General features: G+C 39.2%; 3 protein-coding genes across 4 annotated transcripts; 1 reads left to right on the forward strand and 2 right to left on the reverse strand.

Annotated features, from left to right (window-relative positions):
• Window positions 1–2,225: 2,225 nt before the first annotated feature.
• Window positions 2,226–11,134, reverse strand: igfbp7 (insulin-like growth factor binding protein 7). Its single transcript, XM_080417044.1, has 5 exons — window positions 10,673–11,134; window positions 10,138–10,247; window positions 5,364–5,471; window positions 4,610–4,736; window positions 2,226–3,188 (listed from the first exon to the last, which is right to left on the reverse strand). The coding sequence occupies exons 1-5, from the start codon at window positions 11,085–11,087 to the stop codon at window positions 3,166–3,168; spliced, it is 783 nt and encodes a 260-aa protein (XP_080273170.1). The 5' UTR covers window positions 11,088–11,134; the 3' UTR covers window positions 2,226–3,165.
• A 345-nt stretch (window positions 11,135–11,479) lies between these two features.
• Window positions 11,480–19,098, reverse strand: cox18 (cytochrome c oxidase assembly factor COX18). Of its 2 annotated transcripts, XR_013932239.1 has the most exons (8): window positions 18,950–19,098; window positions 17,158–17,601; window positions 15,265–15,365; window positions 15,009–15,160; window positions 14,002–14,117; window positions 13,774–13,881; window positions 11,840–12,958; window positions 11,480–11,806 (listed from the first exon to the last, which is right to left on the reverse strand). XR_013932239.1 is itself a non-coding variant. In XM_080416038.1 (7 exons), exons 2-7 carry the CDS (start codon window positions 17,593–17,595, stop codon window positions 12,788–12,790), a joined length of 1,086 nt encoding a protein of 361 aa, XP_080272164.1. In that variant the 5' UTR covers window positions 17,596–17,601; window positions 18,950–19,098; the 3' UTR covers window positions 11,480–12,787. The 2 variants fall into 2 exon arrangements, 1 of the variants encoding a protein (XP_080272164.1); XM_080416038.1 differs by having other exon boundaries at window positions 11,480–12,958.
• Window positions 19,099–20,656: 1,558 nt separating this feature from the next.
• selenot2 (selenoprotein T, 2) lies at window positions 20,657–26,828 on the forward strand. Its single transcript, XM_080415886.1, has 6 exons — window positions 20,657–20,971; window positions 21,881–21,991; window positions 23,493–23,619; window positions 24,372–24,459; window positions 24,726–24,866; window positions 25,555–26,828. Exons 1-5 carry the CDS (start codon window positions 20,754–20,756, stop codon window positions 24,836–24,838), a joined length of 657 nt encoding a protein of 218 aa, XP_080272012.1. The 5' UTR covers window positions 20,657–20,753; the 3' UTR covers window positions 24,839–24,866; window positions 25,555–26,828.
• The last annotated feature ends 1,008 nt before the right edge of the window (window positions 26,829–27,836 follow it).

Genomic DNA, 27,836 nt, shown 5'->3' on the forward strand with positions numbered 1-27,836 from the left:
ATACAGCCTATGTATTTCCTCTTACAGGGGTAGCAGGTAAATGGTTAAACACACTGTTTAAAAAAAAAGTTCTCATGTTTTTAAGTAACCGTTTTCCAGCAGACCTAAATATAGCCTACCTCTGGTCCATAGCATTAGAAGACCAGCCCAGAGCTAAATATAGCCTACAGGTCTACACCTATTTGCAGCCTAGTAGGGAGGTGTAAATCGCCTAATCCAAATTAGTTAGGTGTACCAATTTACAGCAGAAATACAATTCAATTCACAACAGTTAATCCACAATCACTGAATCATTACTAAGGTTCACAAAATATTCACTTATTGGCAGTGCCACAACAGGAGACACAAACAAACAAACAATCAAACAAGGGGATTTCTGAGCTCTGGCCACTTGCTCTCAATCAACCTAATTACAGCCTGCTTACTGAAGGTAACATGTGACCACCTCTCATAATAAAGGTTCTGCATCCTGGATTTAACTAAGGATTCTTTGTCTGGGGATCTTAGTATAATTTGAGTGTCAATTGGAATTGACTTTAAAAAAAAGCATTTTTCAGATTTTCGTTTTGGAACAAAAATCCAATTGTCTTGTCCACAAAAAAGGGTGAAAAGACATCAGAAAGTATTTTGAAACAAGTTACAAATACTGGGTCAAAAATGGATCACAATACAAATAAAAATACTGGTCTGAGACATGTATTTAAGATACAAATAGGTATTTTGAAAATACATTTAATAAAAACTGGGGCTATGATTACTTCATAGATTGATTGCCAAATATTAAATTAATTGCCATGCCAGAATTTCTAAGAATAAATTGATCATAGAACAAGCAATGTGTTTTACATGGTGTTTGGAGCAAGCAGCCAAAATATTTTACCACTGTGTGAGAGGCCAGGCAAGTGTGAATTTATCGTTGAAAGCTAGATGAGAACTATGGCATGAGACTGAATGCAATCTTACACAGAGCTGCCTCTACGCCTGTACTTGACAGACACCAGGATACTGACATTGATACTGAGTACTGACACCAGGATACGGACATTGATACGGAGTACTGACACCCAGATAATCAAATATTAGGCATGTCTGAACTGGGTTATGCCGTAATAGTTCTCACAAAAGTAAACCAATGGACACTTCCTTGAGGCTTCATTGAAGCAAAGTGATATAAAATCTGTCTCAAGACTGCTCTACACTACCTCTCATTTGTGGTTGAACTTGTTCTGAGGGTGGATAAGCCAATCAGTGGAGTAGAAGTGACATCTATTGTGTTTTACTTATTTATTTATTCCACAGTATAAACCGTAAATGTAAATATTTAAAATGTTTCAATATCAGAATGAAATGACATAACCTATGTATTTTGTATTTAAAATACAGAAAATATCAAAAGTAAAAGTAGGCTACTCATTTTCTCAAAATGTATAAAAATCTTTTGAAAATAGCGGATCTTACAAGCTGTTGTGAGCTTGTAGATCGACTATTTTCAAATAAGTGGTTAATCTACAAACCAACTAGTAACTAAAGTTTTTTACAAATAATTGTAGTGGAGAAAACGTACACTATTTGCCTCTGTAAAGTAGGCAAAATATTGAAAGTTGGAAATACTTCAAGAAATACCTCAAGTACAGTACTTACCACTGGCAGAAAGTCCCATGAAGATCATCCATGTGCAGTTTGTATGCATGCTACCTCTAGGTGGCACTGCAGTACCACTTCAAAAATAGCTGTCATACTAATGTAGATAAAACTTAAATGTGGCACTGATGCTGAATTACTTCAAATAATGGCCTCTAGATTTTGGGTCGTTACCTTTGATGGTTGAATCTCTGCAGCTGTTATAATTGTTAAAATAATGCAATATAATTATGTATCTCTGTTTTGAGCCTATGTGGGTGTGGGTGGATCCAGTATGGTGCAGTACAAACTGCACTACATTGCTACAGTAATACATCGAGTAGTATGGGACATATAGGCGCGCCCCTTTGGAGCGCAAAGGGCGTAAGTGTCCGACTTTTACAGGAGAGCAAAAACTAACTTTTCAATGATTGTGATTATATTATCGAAAACATATTAAACAATCTATACTTTTATACAGACATGGTCATACTGACATGATACTGACATACGCTCCCTTTGTGCTACAGAATGCTATCCTACAAAGGCTAAATAAGTCAGATGTTATTTGTTGGTCCAGATGTAAAAATCCACAGTAAATGTCATATACCCACACCATGTAGTCACTCTTTATTTAGTGATTTACAGTACATGTCATATCATAGTAACATCAGATTAGTACTCCAGAATACAAGAGAATTTGAACCGTTGAAAAGAACAACAAATAACTCCATTATAACCTCGATAACATCACAATATTTCATAACAATAATAGCACCATTAGCGATAATATTAGCACCGCGGGCATGTGTGGAAATTCCATCCCAAATCCTTTAATAAGCTTTTTTTCCAACTCAGTGAGTCCATACTTGTCTGTACAAAACCTCCCACACATCCAAGCTTGTTTCTTTAGTAAAGCCTGCTGGTACAGAGACAGAGAGTGTTAAGCCTGTTGGTATGATAGACAGGCAGAGAGACAGACAGACATAGAGTTTAGTTTGCCTGTCTTGTCACCTCACATCTGTCAGAATGAAATCTAAAAGGCCTGTTGAGCCTTGTTTGCACAAAGAGCAGAATGGAGCCAGGGATATATCAGCTTCTAGAATTGGGTAAATTTCCCTGTTTTTGCTCTTCTTCAGCTCATGCTGAAAATATTTTTTTTTTTATTAATCCAAAAACTATTCTTGGTATTTTATTTGTACACTCTGTTTTCTTATGTTAGCTAACTGCCCCTTGGGAAAGAAATTAAACTAACTACTAACCAAAACCGCTCACAAAAACTACATCAGGAAGAGAGGATGTTTGTAAAAGAAGATGAGGGGGGGAAGCAGAGGGGAATGATTAGAAAATTCAACATCCACAAATGATGTACATGTTAGATTAGTCAGATTGTAATCTTAATTGCCCTGTTTAACTGCAGCGATGTTCCATAGATCGTAGCCTGTAGTGTAGATAAACTATAGATAGACCTTAATGCAGGTAGACCATAGATAGACAGTAGTCAGACATGTTTACTGACATCAGTGTGACTCTGGTCTTCTCTCCTTAAAGCTCATCATCTTTGGTCACTGCAAAGACACAAAACAACGGATCAGACAGATGTGGTGATAACAAACCAAAGGTCACAGGTTAGAAAGCAATGTAACCAACTGTATAGATCTGAGTAACCAACAGTACAAGACTGGTTAGCTCACAATAACCAGTGGTGGACAGTAATGAAGTATATTTACTTGAGTACTGTATTTAAGTACATTTTGAGTATTTGTATTTTTGGATCCTGTGAAAATCTTTGAATTGTTTTGGGACAATGTCTACATTTCAATACAGCAATGCGTTGATATTAATACTCAACCCTAACCCTAAAAGCAAGTACTCCAGTACTTTAACTCAAGTACACATTTGACAGAGACAACTTTCACTTACAGTAGTTGAGTAATATTTTACCAGGATTATCTATACTTTGACTCAAGTACTGGGATTGAGTACTTTGTCAACCACTGATTAGCTCCCAATAACCAACAGTACAAGAATGTGCTCCCCCAGCTTTCCTTGAATTAATGAAGGTTAAAAAGAAAGAACACTCCAGCCCTGAGGGACAAACCATGATATTTACAGTTGACAGAGAGTGAGCTCAGTTTTTTGTTCCCTGGAGACAAACTTTTCAACGTGAACTATGAGCCGCCCAGAGACACAAGTCAAGGCACAGCAAGTGTGTGTGTGTGCGTGAGAGAGAAAGAACGCAAGAAATTAGAAAAGATCAAGACATGCAGTGGCAGGCTGAAATGCACACTTGGTCCACCTGTGTGTGTGTGTGTGTGTGTGTGTGTGTGTGTGTGTTTAGATTTAGGTGTTTACATGTGTTCAGGAATGCGTCAGTGTTTCTGTGTTGGGTACTTAAATGTATTCTCAAGTCTTTGATGAAAAAAAGGATGAATGAAGCAACATTACTGTAAGCTAGGTAATCCTTCAAAAACCTTAGTTGCCATGGTGACAGTGAGCCTTTAATTAATTCTTAATCCATGGTTCTGCCAACTACTTTAGTCTAGTTTATTAGCACATTGTAATATAAAATAGAAACAATACATATCAAAGGAAAACAAGTTATTGTGCAAGAAAAGGAAGAAGCCAGCAGGCTTATTAGGAATCCTTTCCTTAATGGAAGAGGTAATTAAATAGCATACATTAAAAGTTCAATAAGAACAATACAAAATAATACAAGTTTTCAAGGGGAGCAGCAGTGCAATAAAGAAATAAAAACACAGAAACTGCAAAAAAAGAAGAAAAAGACAGAAAAACGAATTTGTAAAGATTACACATCATAACTAAATCATATGGACTACAGTGAGGAAGAAATTAGATATTTTTTTTAGATGTAAATAGTTGGTGATGACTTAAGTGAGTTAACTTCTACAATACCTGCTTTTCTCTGTATGTAGATGTATGTATGTATGTATGTATGTGATAAGATAAGATAAGATAGTTAAGTTACCTTTCTTAACTGGAATGTCTTCCAGAGAATCAACAACATGAATACTTCCAACAGCGGACGCTTCTCCTTTAGCGTTGACAGCGTGACACTCGTACGACCCTTCTTCTTCTTTGGTGAGTGGAGAGATCTGACAGGAATGGAGACATCATCACTTAATAACCTGTACTTTCAGTGTTAGCTGTTTATCCAAGTGATTTAAAAAGGTTTTTTATGAAATGAAATGCCCATTTTAAGATTGCTGCAGATTCATAATATTCATCTAATACATTTATTTGATTTATCATTGCTGTTTAAAGTAAACACAATCTCACACAATCTCACATTAGAAAGAATGTTTACAGCTGTATTATGGACATGCAATGGTTAAGACATAAATAATCATCATAAATGATAACACTTAATATGCTGCAGCTGTGTGGGGTTGTTTAAATACTTTGCTGTGCTTTGCTGTGCAGTCTAAACATGAACGAGAAGCAACTCCTAAACTCTGAAATGTCAACAAGTCAAAAAGGAACAAGTATCTAGATATTTATATGTAATCATTGACCAAAATCATCTTTCTAACCATGTCACATTTACGTTTATGCTCCAAATATTCATAGATACTTGAGATTGCATTACACCAACGAGACACATATTTAAAAAATAATAAAAATGACGTTTTTAATGACGTCTGATGTCTAAAACTGTTTTGAATGGAGATTAACATTAGAATCTTGTTAACGCGTCTTTGTGCAGTGTGTGTGTTACCGACCAGCACCCAGCCAGTCACTTCATGTTTCTCAGGTCCGCCTCTGGTCTGAATGGCAAGGTTGTCTCTGTCTCCAGGTAACAACACCATCTTAGCCTTCCCTCCTACAATCTAAAGCGCAGGCACACACACACGCACGCACACACACACACACACACACACACACACACATGGTTATTTATCTGCAGTAAACAGATTTGCTCTTTTATCTGACGCTCTTTTCCAAGGACATAAACTGAGTGAGGATGTAGGGGATCAATGTCAAACACAGCTGAGATTCCAAAACCTTTTTTCAAGTTAGTGACAGGACACTTCCAGAGCCACATGTTGGTCTAAAATCACATCCAATCAGAGTCTTATCTCCTACTGTCCGTCACTCCTTTTATGTCTCCCTCTCAGCTTTCCTATACGTCTGCCTCTCCTACACCGTATCCCTCTCAGCTTTCCAACTGTCTGTCTATCCTACACTGTCTCCCTCTCAGCTGTCCAACTGTCTGTCCCAACAAAGTATAGTGCTACAGGAAGGGTGGAGTGGGGTAATATTAATTTAATGTGTAGCATTTTAACCCTGGGGTTCTGCTGACATTTAAGTCAGGTTCGGTCATGTCTCACCTGTCATTGCTTCTAGTTACCCTCGCATTTCCAGTGGATGAGATAAACCCCTCCACTGGCATGCACCATGAAAACGTCAATGACCCCAGGCTGTACAAACACCCACCTGACCTTTACACCAATCTATTCATCTAATTTGGAGAAGTGCAGAAAGACGGAGAGAGAGACAGAAGGAAAGGGAGGTAGAGAACAATATATAAAGTCAGAAGATACCTGCTAAATGTTGCTGTACTTGGATGAAGGAGTCAAACTGACTGGAAACGCATTTTTATTTGTTCGTTTTACTTTCTGGGGCTACAGTTACTGATCTGATAATGTACTTCTCCTCCTCTACTCCTCCTCCTACTTCTACTCTTATCTCTTGTTCGTTTCTAATCCTGTTTGTCAAGGTCAACTTTATTGTACCAAAGGTAAACCTGTAGTGCAGACAAATAAATACGAACTCCCAACATCACATGCAATACAACATAGGACAACATAAAACTAATAGTAACTGTGTAGCATTTATTTACACACTGCTACACAGTTGACCTCAAAACTACTTTTTGTACAACATACAATGGCTAATGTTCCATCTCTGGCGATTGGGTTGTCCTTACTGTTAAATATGCTATGATGCACGTGTATGGGTTAAAAGGCCCCCCTCTCTCTCTCTCTCTCTCTCTCTCTCTCTCTCTCTCTCTCTCTCTCTCTCTCTCTCTCTCTCTCTCTCTCTCTCGTCCCCATTGAGATATACTGTAACTGTGTACATTTGACATTACTGTACATCGCTTATGTCCTCTCGCGAAGGACATTGCACATTATAGAGAAAATTCAGGTTCAGGTAGGACAATGAATGTGTATGACAGAGAGAGATGGCAGAAGACAGTAGAGACTACACAACTGGTAATCACATGCCGTGCTACTGTTTAATGGCACTAGGCAGTAATTTCACTGGATACATTGCTATTATTATTAGGACCTGCCTCCAGGCAGAGATTTGCACGATCTCCTTGAGTGCACCTTTCTAATTATACTCCTCAAATAGTTCTATCGCTTGACAATAGTCATGTCCCCATGGGTTAAAGTTCTTGTCCTTAAGTCTATAATCATGTATTTTGTTTTAGAGATGTTCAACTGTAAGTAGGATTTGTCACACCGTGAGACAAAATCATCAATGATTAGAGAGCAGACCATGACTACACTCATTGTTCTATGAAAGACATATCATAGGCAAATTTCAATATAAATATGTTCTCTGTTCAAAATAGAAGTGCTCATTATGCCTGATTACTTCATCAAAATAAAATCATGTTGGTTGAATCTCAAAATTGAGAGCATTCAGTTCAGTGTCAGGGAAGCTGAGAGGGAAACATGGAGAGAAAGACACAAGGAAAGATGAGAGGAAGACCTTGTAGGAGAGACAGACAATTAATGAATTGCATTTTTATAGCGCTTTTCCAAGTGCTCAAAGCGCTTTACAATGGTTCATTCATTCATACAGGGGGGGGGACATTGGGAGGTGGAGCGGCGAACAGTCGACGCCAGCGTCCCCACTTTTCCCACATTCACACACCAATGGTGGCAAGCTAGCGCGACCGAATCATTGGAGGCAACTTAGGGTTCAGTGTCTTGCCCAAGGACACTTCGACATGTGGACAGGAGGAGCCGGGATTCGAACCGCCGACCCACGGATCATTGGACGACCTGCTCTACCTCCTGAGCCACAGCCGCCCTAATGAATAGGAAAGCTGAGAGGGAGACAATCTAGTAGAGACAGACAGACAGCTGAGAGGGATACAGTGTAAGAGAGACAGGCAGTAGGATAGCTGAGATTTATTAGCAGTGCAGTGTTGACCCTACTTAAACATATTATGCATTCCTTACTTATGTTTTCTCTCCCATCATGTCACAGCTGGTCTAGGACCAGATCCCATTCCCATCAGGGCCTTCCTCCTGTGTCTCTCCTACAGTCTCCCTCTCAGCTTTCTAAACTATTGTATGGGGGAGTGATTGCATTTTTTTTACTGTTTTCCTTCCTGCCTCCTCTCATCTCTATTGCTCATGTCTTCCTCTCCTCCTACATAGAGCATGTCTAATTTTAACTATCCAGTTGTTTATCTTCCAACAGAACATTTCTCAAGGTTTGAGAAGATGACAAGAGGCCATTCCCAGCATTCACTCTGTCTGTTTGTCTTGGCAGATGCCCGAGGCTCTTAAAGGAGCATTTCACCCAAATCATTGGGATTTATTCTGCACATAACCTCACACACCAACACATCTATAAACTTTGTGTTGTTTTATTTAAATCAGTATTCTTAGATAATAATATTAATTAATTAATTAATTAATTAATACTACTAATGTATTTTTTACTCATGTTCAAAGTTTGAATTTCTAACCAGGGCACTTACTGTACTGGAAACCTCTGAGGGATACTGCTGGAATACATACGTAGGTTTATAATGTCTAAGGTAGTTTATTTAGTACACAAAGTACAGTCTATATACTGTAGAACATTTACTTCATATCAAAACCAACCAAATTACATATTATAGAATGAACTACAGACTGATTTAATACCAATCACACCAAAACACGCCTCAAAACCAAAGGGTGATGCAGTATGTGCTGTTCCTGCCCCTAGAATCTGGAATAGTCTCCCGTCCCACATTAAGTCCTGTCCCACCATTGACAATTCTAAATGAAATCACCACCTTTTTCCTCTGGCTTTCAGTTTAATCTATCTGTTTTTTGTTTGTCAAGTCCGCTCTTTTTTTTTCTCAGTCTCAGTTAAGCTTTTCATTTTGACTACCTTTGCTTTAATTGCATTGCAAATTAATGTCTTTTACATTCAAGTCTTGCTTTTGTGGATTACGATTTTATTTTATTTTTTTGTGAATGTTGCGTTTGATCATCTGCCTCAACTAGAAAGCACTTTGGGTGAACTCCTGTTGTTTTTAGATGTGCTATATAAATACAGTTGAATTGATTTAAATACAGACAAAGTAGTGACAATGTTTCTTGGACAATCCCTTTGAAGGCTAACAATCCATTAGGTGAAATGTCCCTTCAAGGTGTTTCCACTCACTGGTGTTTTTCCTGTGTTAATGTTTCACATACCATTTCTCTAAATATACTCTGGTCACAACAAAAGCAGGAACTAGGAGTTGTGTTATGTGTTATAACAGGATATAAAGCAGTGGTTAAGTACTGGTAGCTTGAAGCCAGCCAAAGAGTAGCTCATCATAGTTAAACTTGGGTACACTTTCTTTTTGTATGAATGGGACATACAGAAGTTTGACGTGGAGGTTAATGTTGGTAATGTAGGTAGCAATATATATTTTCTGTATTGTGTGTAAGATTGATGTATTTCTCCGTAGTGTTTCCTCCCTCAAAGTCAATAAGGTTGGAGCCCCTGATATAAAGAGACAGTTTAGGGTTTTCTATATAAATACCAACTGTTTTTTTAATGATTACAGATAAGATTTTCAGAAAGCTGCTGTTTGTTTTCTGGTAAAAAAAAAATCCTTTAAAAATCTTATGACTATATAGACTGAGGAACACTGTATATTTATTTGACCCGTTGTATATTTGATTACGTAAATATCTCAGTAAAATGATTTTATATTGTATGCATATTTTCTCTTTTATTTTTTATATTGTATGCATATTTTCTCTTTTATTTAACCATTTTAAATGCATTCGAAGGAAGCTTGCACAAAATGATCTCACCACTCCTTTGTACTTTGTGGAAACTTGTGATGTGAGAATAGAATTGATATTAGATTTTTAAGGTGAATTTTAAAAGTCATCAGCAGTACAGTACATTTACAGCACAGAATACTCCTCTGGAAGTTACTATGATCAGTTTTCCCTAGAATGCAGCATAACAATTATACATATTTGTATAGTAATGGGTTTGTGTTGAATACAGTATGTGCCTAAAGAGTAATCAAGTGTCTCGCACGCGAACACACAAACACGAACATGAACACACACACACACACACACACACACACACACACACACACACACACACACACACACACACACACACACACACACACACACACACACACACACACACACACACACACACACACACACACACACACGTCAGGGTTAAATGCGAGTAATTGGGGGTCAGGATTAAATGCTCATTTTGGAGTCAGGGTTATTTTACCTTCTTCCAGGTGACAACAGGGGTTGGGATTCCGATGGCTTCACAACTAAGATAGACCTGAGAGCCAGTGACATTATAAACCTCTCCTGGAGCAGTCACTATCACTGGAGCTGTACAGAGAGAGAGAGAGAGAGAGAGAGAGAGAGAGAGAGAGAGAGAGAGAGAGAGAGAAGAAACATGATAATATATGTACGTATACTGTAATTCTGGATTGCATTATTACCATTTTGCTCGCTGGGGCAGCTCCTCATTGATAGTAATGTTAAATCTATTTATTCAATTAGAGTTGATCAAATGCTACTTTCTCATCGTCTTTGTGAATAAATAGTTATGGGTAGGTAATAAACAATTTATAGCGCAGAATTCCTAGTATAAATCCTAGAATTTACCAACTAGTGGTTCAGTTATGACAACACTTAATAGAAACTGTTAGCCTTAGTATCATTAATATTGTTAATCAAAACATTTACGTTACTGTCTTCTTCTCCACTCCTAACCAGTTTCTATCCTATCTTTTCAACCCTCCACGTCTCACCTGTAGGACATTTTCCTTTGGTGTGGACTCTGATCTCAGGCTGGTCATCGCTGACAGCCTTCATACTGGCGGTTTTGAGGTCACATCCCGTCTTGTAGGTCACTCCGTCACTCCCACAGACTTCGTAGTTCGTCTTACAGGCGCAGACGCCGGCTTTGCTCTTCTTTTCCTTAAGGCACTCAAGTCCTGCAGCACAACGCCGGGCCTCGAAGCCACGACCGCCGCAGGCCTCGCCGTCACCAGCAGCACAGAGTGTGCAGCAGCCGCAGGAATCCAGGACAGAACCCCACAAACAGCCGTCTGCTGGGAGTGGATCACAGGTGCTGGAGTCGCAGGTATCACAGCTCCGCGCCACGCGACCGGCCGAGGCAGAGCAAAGTGACAGGGACAGAACGAGGGCATACAGACCCAACATGGTTTTAATCTGGGTTTGATCTGAGCTCTACAAGTTACGATGATACACTCAAGTGAGACTGATCCACTGAAAAGCTGGACTGGTTTATATAAGGCAGACCGAACATGCCCCCTCCCCTAAACACACCCCCTCCACTGTATATGTATAAGCAGTTTAAGTTTTGCGTGTGTGTGTGTGTGTGTGTGTGAGAGAGGGGGAAAAACTGAGATGGGAGAGAAACAGAGAGTATTAAGAGTTTATAGTGTTAAATCCAGCAAAATCAGTGTGGCAAGCTCCCTCAGGGCTGTATTCTTCAAAAATGTTTGTGAATTTTCATGAGGAAAACAAAAATACCCAGCGGAAAACTATGTGTTAACTCGAGTTTATCCCTTTGGGTCAATCATTCCCTGAGCCTTAGCACATAAAACCTGCTACATAATCTTCAGAAATAGAAAACTCTACTAGTGAAAGTAATAGGAAAGGAAAGCCAACCACAAACCAGTACAGCACTCCACCAGAGCACCCTCCTTGTCATATCACGTTGAGCAGTGTTTATAGTGTCCATGTCGTTCCTGTGAGGGAAAATGCACCTCGGTACTTCCTCCTACTCCTTAATCAACAGTCAGCCATCATTGTTTAGTGTCAATTTATTTACTTACTAAGGGATGCACAGAGGCTATTTAATAACTTCCGATTAAAATGGCAGTTGAGAACTTTGGGTAGCAACATGCAATATAACTCTGGAGGGAAAGGAAGCAGTTGAGGGCAAATACTTATATAGTTGTATGAAAACACCGTATGGCCATCACTAACTTGTGCTCAGAGCATCCTAGCAAGGGATTTGTTGCAAACAATATAAAAACAAACATTCAATGTATTGTTGAAAATACAATAAAAAACAATTAGGTGCGTCCGGGTGGAATCAAGGTAAACCACCTCTAAAGACCAGGGTTCAATTCCCAGCAGCACTGCCCCAACAAACACTATTGACGTGTCTGTGGGTGGGAAGTCAGCATGGCATGGTGTCAGATAGTGTGAACCTCCTAACGGTCAGGTGCAGAAAAGCAACTGGTGACTCCACGTGTATCAGGGGAGGAATTTGCTTGTCTACACCCTCTAACAATGGGGTTTGGCAGTGACCAAATTGAGAAAATGGGGGAAAACATACATATTAACGCTGAGAACCCACCAAAAAAGTGTCACTCATGCGCTTTTACAGTATCACTACAGTATCTTCACATGCACGACTGGGCCGTCAGTGAGAACGGCTGCATTCATTAACATGGAGTGGAAGAAAATCTGCGTCCATGTGCTTACTGTATGCTTGCATGGGTTCCTAGCATAAGGCAGGTCACTTACTTGCTTTAAACATCCATGAACATTTATAACCATTTACATCAATCATTCATTTGATATATGAACAGAAAACTTGTAACACCAATTCACAGATGTGTACTTCAACGTGTATAATAATGCAGATGAGATGTGCACAACAATTTGCAAACTTGAAATATTTTATATTACTATGTACAAATGTGTTAACTACATTTTACAAACACGTTAACATTTGTGAAATATATTTGTCTTTCCCTTTTGTGAATCATTGAAACCATTTGCTGCCATTTTGAGTGTCCTCCCACAGGATAATCTTGACAGTGTTGTTTGTACCGGCATACACATCCCATAGCCTGGAGGTACAGTCCAATACATGTCACGGTCCGTTAACTGAAGTACTTGCTCCTGAAGGCTGCAGCCAGATCTCTGTAGGGTGTGGCAGAGTGGCTGGAGCCAGGAGTTTGGAGTTTTAAGAGCTTGTGGACACGAGGAGAGCGAAGGAGTAGGTTGTGGCTCAAACCTACAACGCTAGAACTTAACCAATACAGAGACAGACACTGGAGAAGAGGAGGGGAGGGGTGAGGAAGAGACAGGAGGAGGGGAGAGGAGATGAGAGGAGATTTGGTGAGTTAAGATGGAGAATTCAAAGTAAACATTCATTTGATAATGAAAACAAAAATCTGTTCCAAGTCAAATACAAAGGTATTGTGTGTGCGTGTGTGTGTGTGTGTGTGTGTGTGTGTGTGTGTGTGTGTGTGTGTGTGTGTGTGTGTGTGTGTGTGTTGTGGCACTGATCACGGGCACATGCTGTATTTGCCATTTCAATTGTTCTGTCCAAACAGGCTGGATGCTGTAGGAATTGGTGAAGTCACTTTTACAGCTACAGCTTGACAAGACATTTTGCAAATGGAAATGTTCCAAAAAAGGAGGGGGGAACTTTTCTTTGCACATAGGAATTGCTCATTTCCATGACATTTCCATTAATTACAGAATATCTGTCAATGATTTTCCATGACTTGTGGGAACCCTGCATTGTCTTACTGTATTCTACTGTACCTTTACTGTCCCTTCTTTTCTGTATTCTATGCTATTCTTGAATATTTGCCAAGTACATAATTGCATGCATGTTTGCCTTGGCTTTGCATCAACATTGTTGATGGGGCGAGACGCAGCATGAAGCTGATAAAACAGTGTGTGTGTCAGTCCCACTGTGTAGCTTAACACACACACACACACACACACACACACACACACACACACACACACACACACACACACACACACACACACACACACACACACACACACACACACACACACACACACACACACACACACACACACACACACACACACACACACACACACTTACTGAGGGCACTGTGGCTGCTATAGGGATCATGATGAGGGAAACTCCTCTGAAGATGTATGTGATAAACTTCTGAAACCTGGACATCTCCTTTCTCTGAAGGACAAATACCTAGAGAGGAGAGAGAATGTATTAATGTATTAATACTGTATATACTATATCAATAACTCTAGAGACACACACCACACACACACACACACACACACACACAAACACACACCGTTCTCTTACCTCCACTATAAAAAGGTTGAAGAGACCCAGGCAGACAGGAAGTATCCAGGTCTGGTCAGGAAGTGTCAGGTTAGTCAACCACAGAACGCCTCCTGTTGACAGCTCTGTATGTACACCTGAAACACACCAACAGATGCTTATCCTCTCTCTCTCTCTCTCTCTCTCTCTCTCTGTTGTCATGGAAATTCCACTGCACACAGTTAATAGTATTGGTAATGAACACTGATGAGATGAATCAATAAAGATGAATGGTCAAATCATGCATGGTCAGGTTGAATGTTTTCAAGCTTTGGAGATCTCATCGGAATGAGCGTCTCAGTAGACACATTGCCCCGTACATTGTAAAGTTACATAGTTTATAGAGAGGCTGCCATTTTTCTTTCTTCACAAACGCCAGCATATCCTAATACCATACGCATAATGGCTTATTACAAAAATATCAACAAGGTAGCACATGTCAAATCTAAGGTCAAGGAGAAGAAAATACTCACATTTCACTTCAACACAGATCCGTCCCCTGAGCTCTGAAGAATGCTCCGTGCCAAAGCATGCATTTTTCTATTGTGATGTGACCCAAATAAACAAGTGAAATGTGAGTATTTGTCCTCCTTGACCTGAGATTTGAGATGCGCTACCTCTTGTTTTGGAATATTCTCACTGGATTTGGGGATTAGCACTGAGAATCCCATTGTTGAAGCGCAACATCCTTCTCCAACCTTATTCATAACTATACCGTAAGGCTTATTGTTATAATCTTGACCTTGGCTGCACAGAGCCACAATGGAACGGAATGCTCAGCCACAACGTGCACACAGGATAAGAAAGAACAAACTACATTTATAAAGGCTTCTGTCTGCAAAAGCAAATTGAACACAGTAATTTTACATCACACTACACTCTCTCTCTCAATCCATCTATCTACTCCTGCATTGTTGTCTCTATTCTGGTACAGGCACTTTTGTGATCTCGCATTGGTTATAGTAAGAGTAATATGCGTGTGTATTTACCAGGATTTATGCTGAGGTTCCGTAGAGCCAGAGAGACACTGATCCAGAGAGGAACTTGAACCCAGATTATCATGGTGGCTTTAAACGGGTGACAGTTGTCTCTGACGTACAGTTCTGATATGATACGACGTAGATTCTTCTTAAATTGATACCTGTTGATGATAATAGTACTCATATGAAGTAGTAGCTATGACACATCCCCCCCCCCCCCCCCAACACACACAGATTAATAATCTATGTAATTGAGTTTATTTACCTGCAGTGTGCATCTGTCCAGTTGCTCTCTCTGGCTCGGACTGACACCTCGTACCGTAGCCTTTTAGCTAGCTCAGCTATCTCCGCCTGTAGCCGCTCCACCTGAATGTCATCATTGGTAGTTATTGAGGGAGCAGAGATTGTTTTGAGCAAGTATGAGCGGTACTGCTATCACTGCTGGATGAGGTCTGGGAGTTAGAGAGGAGTTGAATTCTTCAAATTATTCTCCTAGTCATTGTTGAAAGACATGCAAAGAAAAGAAAAATCCATGGCACTTCTGAGTCCAGTCAAAATGCGCAGGTGTCAGCCATGATTATTTAAAGGCATTTTAAACTTTTAGAACTCTTGAGTGCCTTGGATTCAAATTCAATCTTCATGTCTATAACCCTCGACTCCAAAGAACAACTTTGTCTGTGTGTTTTAAAAATATTCAAATAGAGATTTTTTTTTTTTTGCGAGGACACACTCCAATCCCCCATCTTGAAAATGACAAATTGCAATTGGGGGGGAATAGAAAATGTAATACGCAGGATGTCCTGATATCTAATAGCATATCGTTCCAAGAGCACAAAGAAATAATTCTGATTGACAACCTCTCTTAGCCTTCAAGCTGGAAATAATATTAAGAAATAATACACCACATATGGTAGTTATTTTATACAGTATATATGGTAGTTGTATTAGTAGGGATGCAAGTATTTGATTGAATAAATGTATTTGTCAGTTTTATTTGTGCCATTTTGTGTTGGTGTTTATGGAAGATGCCTGATATACATCGCTGCGTTAATCCTACACTTAAAACAATATGTACCGCACTAAACACTACTTTACTCTGTAATGGCAGAAAAAAATACATGTCATATTTTGTGAATGTCTTAAACCAAAACAATATATTCAGGTTTCTGCAGCACAACATTTCCCTCTTGTGATCAAAACTGGTATGACAGGATGTTTCAGTCTGCTGGGTCAAATCTAAAGTATATTGAGTATACATTTACACTGTGGCCCTCATTTATCAAAGTGGTGTAGAAGACCAAATAATATTTTATTTCCAAGTGACAACGACAAGCAATTAAAATCTAACATAGCCTATTTGTAATGTTACAAGTTAGGTGCTTAATCATTTACTCATTTAAATAAACTGCTTTAACAGTCATTCAGATAAGATTGCAGATCTGGCTGCATTGGCTATTTGAAAATAGCAGAGCTACAAGCTCACAACGGGTCGCGATACGACACATTGTAGATCTGCTATTTTCAAAATATACAAGCGCTTATGCGAGAGCATTTTCGGGAGTCGGGACTGGTGCCACTGTAATCTTTTCATGGACAGTGAGGTCTCCAAAGAAACGTATATACAGTAGCGTGTCCTATGGAGTTATGTGCAACCTGGGTTAAGAATATAACCTGAAGCTTCAAACCTGTAACCAAATCTGTATAGGATCGCTTGATAAATGTCACTTGGACTTTGGCGTAAGGTCAAATATAGGCTAAAAAATAAGCTGGTTTGTACACTCCATTGATAAATGAGGGCCAGTGTGTCCAGTATTAAGGCTTACCTAAGCCTAAATTATTTTACTGCACTTCGAAATAATAGGACTGTAATATTGTATATTATTAAGTTTCCTCACACACATTTTTAATGAAAACTATGAACATTGTTATATATTGACATACTGATAATGTTATTTTCATTTCAACTGAAAACTGCTTCAATTGTGACAATACAAAATCACCTCTCAGTTGCTTCTCCTTTAATCTTGTTATTCACAAGTCTGATTTCAGTAAGCAACATCAAATATTGAATTACATACATTACACAAGTTGCTTCACTGAGGACGTTTAGAGAAAATGCGACAATATTGACATAATATCTGTTTTGGAGCACACACACCTTAGCGATGATGACCATTTGATAAGCTGCTAGTGGCAGGGTGATGGCGGTACGGAGAGCCAGGGTCGAGCACACAATACTGAGCCACCAGGGCAGACCGCTGGCCTGCTGAACACCAACCAACAACTCCTCCGTCAGCTGGACGGGGGTGGAGGCTGCTAAACCCTCATACCAGCTCCCCACACCTCCACCGGCTCCTCCACCTCCATCGACACTGCTGCTGGAGAAACACCTGGTCAGATGGAATCTCTGTTTGTCTGTGTGACGTAAACTGGAGAAGATCTTCCCAGCGTAGCATCCAGCTGTGATGCCAACCGGTTCGGTCAGGGGTTTCGGGTGGAGGGGTTGTTGTGTTAGCAGGTTGGAGGTGAGAGCAGCAGAGCCGAAACTTCTTCTGAGAGTCAACCTGACTACTACAGACCCTCTGTGACACAGCATCCTCACCTGGATACAACAGACACAGAACAAGAACAGAACTGTGATTATTACATTAGTTGCTTTGGTTAGCCAAGTTTTCTAGTGCGAGCCTTTTACTGACTTCAGCCATATCAGCATTTACACAGTATTTATCCATTTGTAACTCCAGATTGTACAAATGTAACCAAATGGCTCCAATGGTTACATGTGCACACTCAGAATCAGAATCAGAATCAGTTTTATTGTCACATCACAGGTTTACAAGGTAAAAAAGTGGGTGATTCGTTTTTGTACATCATTCCCATCGCAACGTTAATTCCAAAGAAAGAAGAGGGGGGGGGGGGGGGGGGGGGGGCAAGTGGGAAGGAGATCAAAACAAGAGAACAACAGAAGGCCAGACAAGTTATCTACATATTTACAAAGTACCTGAGATAATAAAAACTAAGGTCTGAGAGTTTATAATGAATACATGCAGATTTTACTGGGATCAGGTCCACCAATGACTGCACAACAAAAGATTCATCCCAGATTAAAAAATATGACATTGTTAGAAGCTTGGTAAAAGTGTCAAAACAGCATAACAAATCTAATCAAATAAATCAAATTAACTGCATTTCATTCAATGTACCACACTGATCTGCTCCAGCTAATGCCACCTTAAAAACACATTTATACAGGTGTTAAATTACTGTTATGAATTTAATTTATTAATGGTACTTTAATTTGTGTTTCAACTGTGAGGGCAGACGTCAGTTGCTCAAGCTGTGCTATTTGAGCAGGAACTAAATACAAATACAGCAGAATAAAATAAATGCAGCCTATTGCAGTGGTGTAAAGTACATTTACTCAAGTACTGTACTTGGAAGGAGACACTTCCAATTTTCAATACTTTTACTTCTACTCCACTACATCTCAGAGGCAAATATTGTACTTTTTACTCCACTACAATTAATTGAAAACTTTAGTTCATAGTTTCTAGATTTTGAATATTATTACAAAACATGCATTAACTACTTCAGCCCTATCCCCTATGCATACTTAGGCTATTTGAAAATAGCGGTTGTGAGCTTGTAGATCTGCTATTTTCTATACATTTGGAAATTTGGGACATTCTGCTAAATGAGTACTTTTACTTTAAGTACTTCAGTATATTTTAATGCGAATACTTGTACTTTTACTCAAGTACATTTTCAATACCGGGCTTTTATTTGTAACAGAGTATTACCACATACTTTTACTTAAGTACAAAATGTGAGTACTTCTTCCATCACTGTCCTACTGACCCCTGCAAGGCAACATGCATTTCAGACTACAATGAATGACAGTTAGCTTAGCAACGCCACAATAGCAGTCAGACTGATTCAATGATACTCACTGAGTCACGGTGACAATAAAATACGAATAAGCCTTTGGTGTATTTAGTTCAGCTATAACGATAGATTAGACTCGGAAATGTAATTATTAATCTTCAGACACAGAAAACATTTCATTTTGTTTTGGGCTGTAGAAGGCTCTTTCACCTCCGTGCGTCGCGTAAACTTGAAGTCACGACGGCGTACATGGGAGGGGTTTAAAAATACACTCAAATATAACTCTCCAATGCTTGTGTTTATTTAAGTAATTATGTCAAAATAATGTGTTATATTTCTAAAAACAAGTGACGTTATTTGCGTCATCGAATTTGCCTTAGCTACATTCTGGCTTACATTATGATTCTGGCCGCTAGATAGCGCCATCCTCGTAAAAACATTAGTAAAATAAACATAATTAACCAGAATGAATCCGGAAGTTAAGCAATTTTAGCTTCAGAATTGATGCCGCTAATTAAATTTCATTCATTCATTTGTTACAATGATAATATTATTGTTTATTGAAAATCAACTGATCATTTTGAATTCTCATGTTTCTTTCACCTGAAATATTGGCAATTCTCAAACCTATTTTGGAATCTGAAATAAATCCTCAAGCTGTCGAGCTCAATGCCCTGTTCACTGCTCTAGGCAGGTAGGGTCATGGGGTCAACCGTAGTACGTTCTCTCAAACTGAGTAAGATGCCCTTTTACCTTCGGTCAAAAACTTTCGTTGATTCTGGTAGAAAGCAATCAACCATTGACAAATCCAGCAATAAGTTACTATAGCATCTTCGATGATGCTAAGGTAGTAAGCCTATTGCTGCCTCTGGTCCAGTCTGCAAGTCCAACTCTCTCTCTGTCCCTGTGTCTTCATGCTCCTCCTGAGAGGTGCCTCGTCATACTGCTGACCTCACCTCATTCTCACTTGACCCTATATACAGCTTACTGCCTGGTACCTATATCCTTATATGGTGTGTACCGTCTATGACGTCAGCTCAGATGATGTCAGACTCTGCATACTGTCCATGACGCCAGTCTCGGATGATGTCGGTCATCCCATTCTGTCCATGACGCCAGTCTCGGATAATATCGGCCTCTTCGACCCTGCTCTTTGTATGGGTATCTCTATGAGTCTGTCTATGGAGTCGGGTGATAGGTGAGTGACTCACCCGACTCCATATAGGGAGTACTCACCGTGAGTCTGCCCAACTCACAGATTTACTATGAACACCAGCCATAATATGAGCATGAAATAACAAAAATGGCTTAGAACATAAATCATGAAATCAGTACATTAATAGAAAATCAAGAAAATTATAATAAATAATAATAAATAATTGACAACATGTGACTGCGGACACAGAGGTTACAACATTAATTTGCGTTAATTTGTTTTAATTTCTATTTTATTTGTATAGGCTAGTCAGTACTTCAATTACACTGAGCAATGATAAGCAATGCTAGGGCTATTAGACTTCAGACTCTATAATGCTATTTTGCATATTATGGGTACATTGTACTAATACACTTAAAAACGAAATAAAACATTCTCTGTGACAGGTACGCGTCCAATCTGCTTAATTTTTTTAAGTTAAATGTCATTTAACTCAACGATGCAGCAGTAGGCGGCCGTTGGGTTTTATTTTGAAATGTTTGACCGGACCTCCTCCTTCATGCTAGAATGTGTGTGTTGTAGCATCCATAGCACATCACCAACCATCCATAGCACAACACCAACCCGGCCAGCAGCAGGTGTATAGATAGAAAACGAACAGGTTGTTTTTACAGGGCTTTGCGGTCCCTAAAAAAGACCGTTTAAAGCGAGAGATGGCAGAATACAGCCAGACGGGGCTCCTGGTGGCCGTACTGCTGTTTACAGCCCTGACCTTAAAAGACATTTATATCGGCAGGGATATGAGTCAACAACAGCAGTACATCGAGCACCAGGATGTCGGCCTACCGCCCGACAGCCTGCCTGAGGCCGAGGCTGGGAGGCCGGCTAAGCTCTCCCTGTACACCGGGCCCAGCCTGAAGTTTCAGTACTGGTGAGACTGAAGCACGTTTTATCAATAGGTTATTTGTTTATTTTATTAAAAAATATATATGCTTTGATAAATAGACAGCAAACCCATGCCTTTATTCTTAGATTTTATTTGTCTTTTATCAATTGTCTCTTATGATTATGCATATATATATAAATATATATATATATATATATATATATATATATATATATATAAATCGTTTATTATTATTATTATTAGTAGTAGTAGTGGTGAGATGGATGCACTTTCATCTTTATCCTCAATATGATGGAGGTGGGAGGGTCAGTTCAGAATAATGAATAAAAGAATAAGCAAATAACTTGAGCTGAATTTAATATGTAAAACAATGACTCAAATAATGCCTTTCATAAACAATCAATGGAAAATAGCAAACTAGAGATTCAGCATAAGGCCCCTGCATTCATCTTTTACCTGAAGCAGGCTGAACAAGTATTATTTTCATCCTGAAGTGAAATGACATATTGATTTACATTTATAATTTGGCGAGTTTTTTCTTGTTTTTCTTGTTTTCTTATGTTTTCTCTTATGGCTTGTCATTTTTCAATCATAAGCAAAATAGCAATGTATCACAGAATCGCAACAACACATGATCTTATTGAATCATGGCCCAAGAATCGTGATAAAAGTGAACTGGGAGGTCCTTGGTGACCACCCTTGCTGAACTGAGAGGTAGCTACTAGCCCAACATGAGCTAGATTTAAAGTAGCTACTCTTTATTACAAGGTTTCAGCTGATGCATCATTATTATTGTAATAATAATAATCTGTGTGTGTTTATCATGTGCTTTCTGTATTAATTAATACACCAGCTGCAACTTTCCAAAGTGTTTTAGTTTGAGACAGGGATTTGTGTATGTTGTACAACATGGTGTGTTTCTCTGTTTTGCAGTATTTCCTGAGGCTACAGCAAGGTGTTTCAGGAGTACTCGCGCTCAATCAGCCAACTGTACCCTGACATCCACATAGAGGGAGAGAACTACCCCCCCACCACAATAAACAAGTTAGACACTTTAACAATTATAACCACATTTAATTCACATGATGAAAACTTTACAAAGAAACTCCTGGTATAAAATTGTCATCAATTGATAGTAAAGCGCACAAGGATCAGATCCTAGATCAATGCAATTACAATGAACCATTAGTAAAGAAGAAAATGGCTGATCTACAAGCTTACTACGCAGAGCACTGCGACACGTTATAGATCTTCTATTTTCGGTGCACAACATGATGTGCAAGCGGCGCAACCACGTATAACTTGGGCTTAATTCACTGCCAATGTACCAGAGTGGTGCTCTGATTTCCAGTTTGCTACAGGCACAAAATGCACTACTTTCAAACTTATCAGATTGCTGTGCAGTTCACTACACTACACAACTTTCTGTCTTCTAAATCGGTTGTCTTGAGTCATTGTGGTTTCCACACTACATGAGCGATCGGTGACAGGGGGTCAAGATCATTCAGCATTATATAGTCTCGCGTCACCAGACAACTATTCCACAATCTCTGAATGCTATATAGAGTCTGGAACTCCACTTCCCGAAATCTGCTTAACGGAGGTTGTTCTATGCTACTCAGACCGGAAAGACATTCGACCAATCACGACGCGGTGCCCGCTGACCTGTAGTCCCAGTGGAAACTAGTCTCGCGTCACTAGACAACTATTCCACAATCTCTGAATGCTATATAGATTATTAACACTGTGTGGATTAGACAAAGTTCAGAGAGCGTTGACTCGAAAAGAGCTTTTGAAATCTCCATTGCTGCTAACGAACTAGCCATCTTCAACACTTGTTGTTTTGATTCCAGTCAGACTCCTTTGCGCCACTGCACAATGCTAAAACGGAAGTGGGTAGGGGAGGGGCTTCCGCTTTCCGCTTTCCCCTTAAGCATGATCAGAGCTTCCGAGTCCCAGACTGTATGCCGGAAATATTTGTAAATTGTGGGAGGCAACAGTCTGGCCACGCGAGACGAACATTATATATCTCCAGCATTATACATCTCTGGTCCCAAAAAAATGGGTATCGTAACATGCGTGAGACGGCGAATGCTATTCTTTTTTTCCCCCTTTTAAAACAAAAAACGTATTTAAATTTTGAATTAAGTAACACCATCATCATGACCACCTGTGTTCTTCAGTCCAGTTTTCTGGAGCTCTTCCTCAGTCAGAGAAAGAAATGCTTTTCCGATGTTTCTTTAGAGATTCATGCAACTTCTCTTATTTCTGTACGAAAATAGATTTGTATTTCTGCCAGCCATATACTGTAGAAGATCTTTTTTTTTTATGTCGATACAGTACATAGATACCATATTACTTTTGTTGAATTTGATACACAATCAAGAACGAGCGACCCCTCCCCCGTCCACTGAGTTCAATGGACAGATGACCTCTTGTGAGGTTTTCAGCTATTACTTTCAACGTTGTGATGTCACGTTCTATACAGATAACTTCTTTAATTGTTATTGCTATATTATTTACACAACTTCTCTTATTTGTATAGGTATTTAGGTAACTTTTTCTCATACTTCAAGCTGTTGGCCATCACTCTGATAGTGTGTGGTCAGAACCCCTTCCCCCTGCTGGGCTTGGCAACGCCGCGGGCCTGGATCTGGAGCCAGGAGAACAAGGTAAACATGATGGATAAGAAAAAAAGAACCGGACTCAAGAGCCGCTGTGAGGCTTAACAGGGTTGTAAGGCCAGCTAGTCGTCTTTGTATATGTAATCCGTACTTAACTGGTTTGTAAGGCCAGCTTATCGTGCTTGTTACTCTGGAAAGAGTTAAGATTGGAGTGTCACTAAGGACACTCAATTAGCCAAGGCATCCCGAGGCCTTTTATACTGTTGGCTGTGGCCCTGATGTCACTACGTTGATGTCAGGTAGTGTCAGGCATATATGGAGCGGGCTATGACAGTTATGCCCAAATCTGGGACTATGATGTCAGTCCTGGACGTTTCGATTATCTCCATATATGAAGTTCCCAGGAGGGGTTCTCTGTCTTTGAGGTGGAGAAAAGTAGTGAGGCGTTTTTAAAAATAATTTTAATGAGATGGGATCATTTATGCCTGACGATTGAAAGTCTGTGACTGAAAAGTGTTGGAAGATTGCAAGTTAACGCAAACTCATCTCATTCTTGTACAAATGAGACAGGATCAAACTTTGATTGTAAACATTGTTAAAACTGCTATAAAGAATACTGTTTTACGATTATCCTTTCACGGGTGGTTGAATGAGAATAATGAATGACATGAGAGAAATTTCATTTCACCAAACTATGACTGAGAACTTATTTTATCGTGACTGTCGCTATTATTGATCTGGTCCAGTAACTTGATAACCGTTCTATCCCAACTTGTTGTATTCATTTGTGTGTGTTTCAGATATTCTCATGCCTCATGGCGTTCTTCCTCAGTAACATGCTGGAGACTTACTTCCTGTCTACCGGAGCTTTTGAGATCACACTAAATGGTGAGTCAGTTTGATTGACTACACCTTCAACCAATCAAAACCATAATGCAGGGCACTAAATGGAGAATATCTGAGAAGTCAACCTGAATTAACAAATTACAATGACTAGGTTGGCGCTGGCTTCTTTGGGGCCATGCATTTCAGGAACAATACAAGTCTGCTATACTGCTATGCAGCACAAATGTTAAGCAATGTACTGTATACCACATCCACAGCAGCCGTTTGCTCTCACAATACTACTTAACATGCTGTGTTTTGTGCTGTAGATGTTCCTGTGTGGTCCAAACTGCAGTCAGGTTACGTTCCAAACATCCAGGAGTTGTTTCAGATTCTAGACAACCATCTAAAGATGAACCACATGCCCTTCACCTCCCCATAGGCCTGCTGGGAAATCTCACAATGTGCAGGTGTGGACCCTAGTACTGCTGGTTTTCTGTCCTACAAGGACCTCTAGCACTCCAGGTTTTCTATTCTATCCTATCCTATGACCTAATAGTACTGTTGGTTTTCTATCCTGCTATATTAATATATTGTGACTATTTCATAATATACCGTTGCCTGGAGTGAGCTTTTATAACATGGTTACTAAGTATGGCAGTATGAAAATTATAGTCGCATCCCAATTAAAAAAAGCTTTAATATCAATTAGCTTTGCCTGTGATTGCTTTTGAGAATGAAAGTGAGACATGAACTCCAGTGCCCCATAGTTTGGCTTAGACAGAGGTCAAAGTTGACCATCTTGTCATTTTGTCTTTGATTATTTCTTCTACCGTGTGATATTTGAACAGTTTGTTTGTAGCCTAATCGCTATTTTATTACCCACAGAGTGATACAGAACTAAACAAAGACGTTAGACTTGTTAGCTGTGATATATGGGTATTATATCCACAGCTATCAACCAATCAGATTGCGTGATTTGAGCTACCCGTTTTATGGTATATAGTCTATAATTATGGTATAATGTAATGCAGTAATGTATTACAGTATGCTATATTATTGTATAATATATTATTTCATATGATCGTATAGTTCAGTATAGTATGGTATATTGTATATTAAGTTATGTTATTGTATACGTTTGTCTGTCTGTCCTAGGAGTGTTGAACAGAGAGACACTGTGTTTGCTGGTGTTTATGAAGGCCTGGTCATAAAGCAGTCCGTCTGCCTGGCTCGGCTGGATGTCTCATGCCACAAAACAACAATTCTCTGTCCCCTGCACTTCCTGCACTGCAGCCCATGGTGCCATTCAGGAAAAATACCCACAGTCCATCTGTACATCATCCATTATCGACAGGGATGAAGCTGACCTGGTGTCCGTTTCAGTGAAGGGATATTTCAACCTAAATCCAGTGCATCTAATCTTTTTATATCTCAGCCTGCTATGTAACTGATTCTCCAAGAGAGATTTTCACTACAGTGACAGTCTGTTTACATATTTATTATCTCGGTAGTAATGGTATATTAATAATGCAGTCTGTAGTTCATTCCATATTTGCTTGTAATGTTTAGTTTATATATTAGGTAGATAAACAATTTTAGTAATTATAATTAACCTGGCACTTTTCGACTACAAGAACTAAGCGGTACAAGTGACACGTCACGTGCCGGAATGCTAACATTAGTTCTTCAATACATAACCAGAAAGTCTATGGTTCTGCATACTTCCTGATCTTTAATTACCAGCGTGATGAGGGTAAAGAAAATAATTTTGCTACAACACATTTAAAGCGCAATTCAATTCTCGTCTTTCTGCAGCATTTGAGCATCCATCAAAATTGGGATGACAGTAATAATGTTACTATAACATTTTTCATTCACCTATAACAGTTTATAATTTATAACATATAACATATTTAATAATATTTTTATTGTATTTGTTTTTTTTCTACTTTGCTGATAATTTCACTGAAACACGCTCAGCTAATAAGAGCAGCAAGCTGCAGTTGTATGACATAGCGTCAGTTCTGGTTATCATGGAAAAGGAAACAAAAAAAGATCACATCACAGGTTCTGAAAAGTTTAAGCTTTTCGAACGTTCAGAGTTACCCTTTTGTAGTCGAGAAGCGCCATGTTCCAGCACTGAGGCTATAGGCCTTGTTCCCGCAGGGAGGCTGTAGGCCTCGTTAGTTTTTCTCTCTCCATGGAATAAGTCTTCTTCCTGATGACATCATTGGGTGGGGTCAATTCAAACTCATTAATTGTCAACTCGAATGAAAGTAAAGTTTAATGATCTGTTTTGGTAAAATGGTGTTGGATTCTATTGTCTGTCAGAATGATGATTTGATAATTGTGAGGTTGTGCTGGCAACAAGACCCAGATATTTGGCCCAATTAACAAAATTCATTTTGTTTATAAATATGAAAAGGATATGGTGTGATTTTTTTTATTCTGGAAGACAGCCTTGTCTGTCCTGTTGATGTGTCCTTGGGAGTCATCCTTTTGTGGGCGGTAAACTTTCATGTTTATTGGCACTACAAATGATTGGTTTATTGTTACATTCAGAATTGGAATCAGTATAATGAAGGGGAGACCCACCACAATAACAATCTCTTTTTTTCTATGCAGTCCCAAGTAAAGGGCAAAAGGGATGTAATATGTATCTGCGGGTTATATATAATGCATAAAACAATGCATATATACTGTACTGTAAATACACACACAGGCTTGATTACGGCATACAGCTCATGAAAATCAAAAACCCAGTGACTCAAAATATTTAAATATTACGTATAAGACCAATAAAAAAAGGGTTTATAAAACATAAATGCAGATCTTCTGAAAAGTATGTTAATTTATGCACTCAATACTTTGTTGGGGCTCCTTTTTGAACAAATTACTGCATCGATGCAGCGTGGCATGGAGGCAATCACCCTTTGATCATTGTGTTTTTGGACCAATTGTACATTTTCATTTTGACATGTCTTGGATGTGGCACTGTGACTTCAGATAATAACAAATAATGAGAAATAATTAATATCTTCTGAACACTTAGTATGCGGAGGTGTTATGGAAGCACAGATTGCTTTGAGAGCAGCCTTAGGCTCGTCTGCATTGTTGGGTCTGGTCTTGTGTCGTCTCATCTTCCTCTTGACAATGGAGGAAGAGGTGGCTGGCCAATCAAGCACAGTAATACCATGGTCAGCAAACCAGTTACTAGTAGTTTTGGCACTGTGGGTAGTCCTGATGGAAAAGGAAAATCAGCCATAAAGCTTGTCAGCAGATGGAGGAATGAAGTGCTTTAAAATATCTTGTTTGATGGCTTCTGTGAAGTTTCCACAGAGATGATTTGGGGTGCCCTTGTCGTCTGCTGATGTTGGTCCGCTGTGTTTTAAGTCCAGAGTCAACGCAGCCATCTACCAGGAGATTGACTGTTATGG

This window comes from Gymnoscopelus braueri, assembly GCF_963280865.1.
Source record: "Gymnoscopelus braueri genome assembly, chromosome: 20".
NCBI lineage: Eukaryota > Metazoa > Chordata > Actinopteri > Myctophiformes > Myctophidae > Gymnoscopelus > Gymnoscopelus braueri.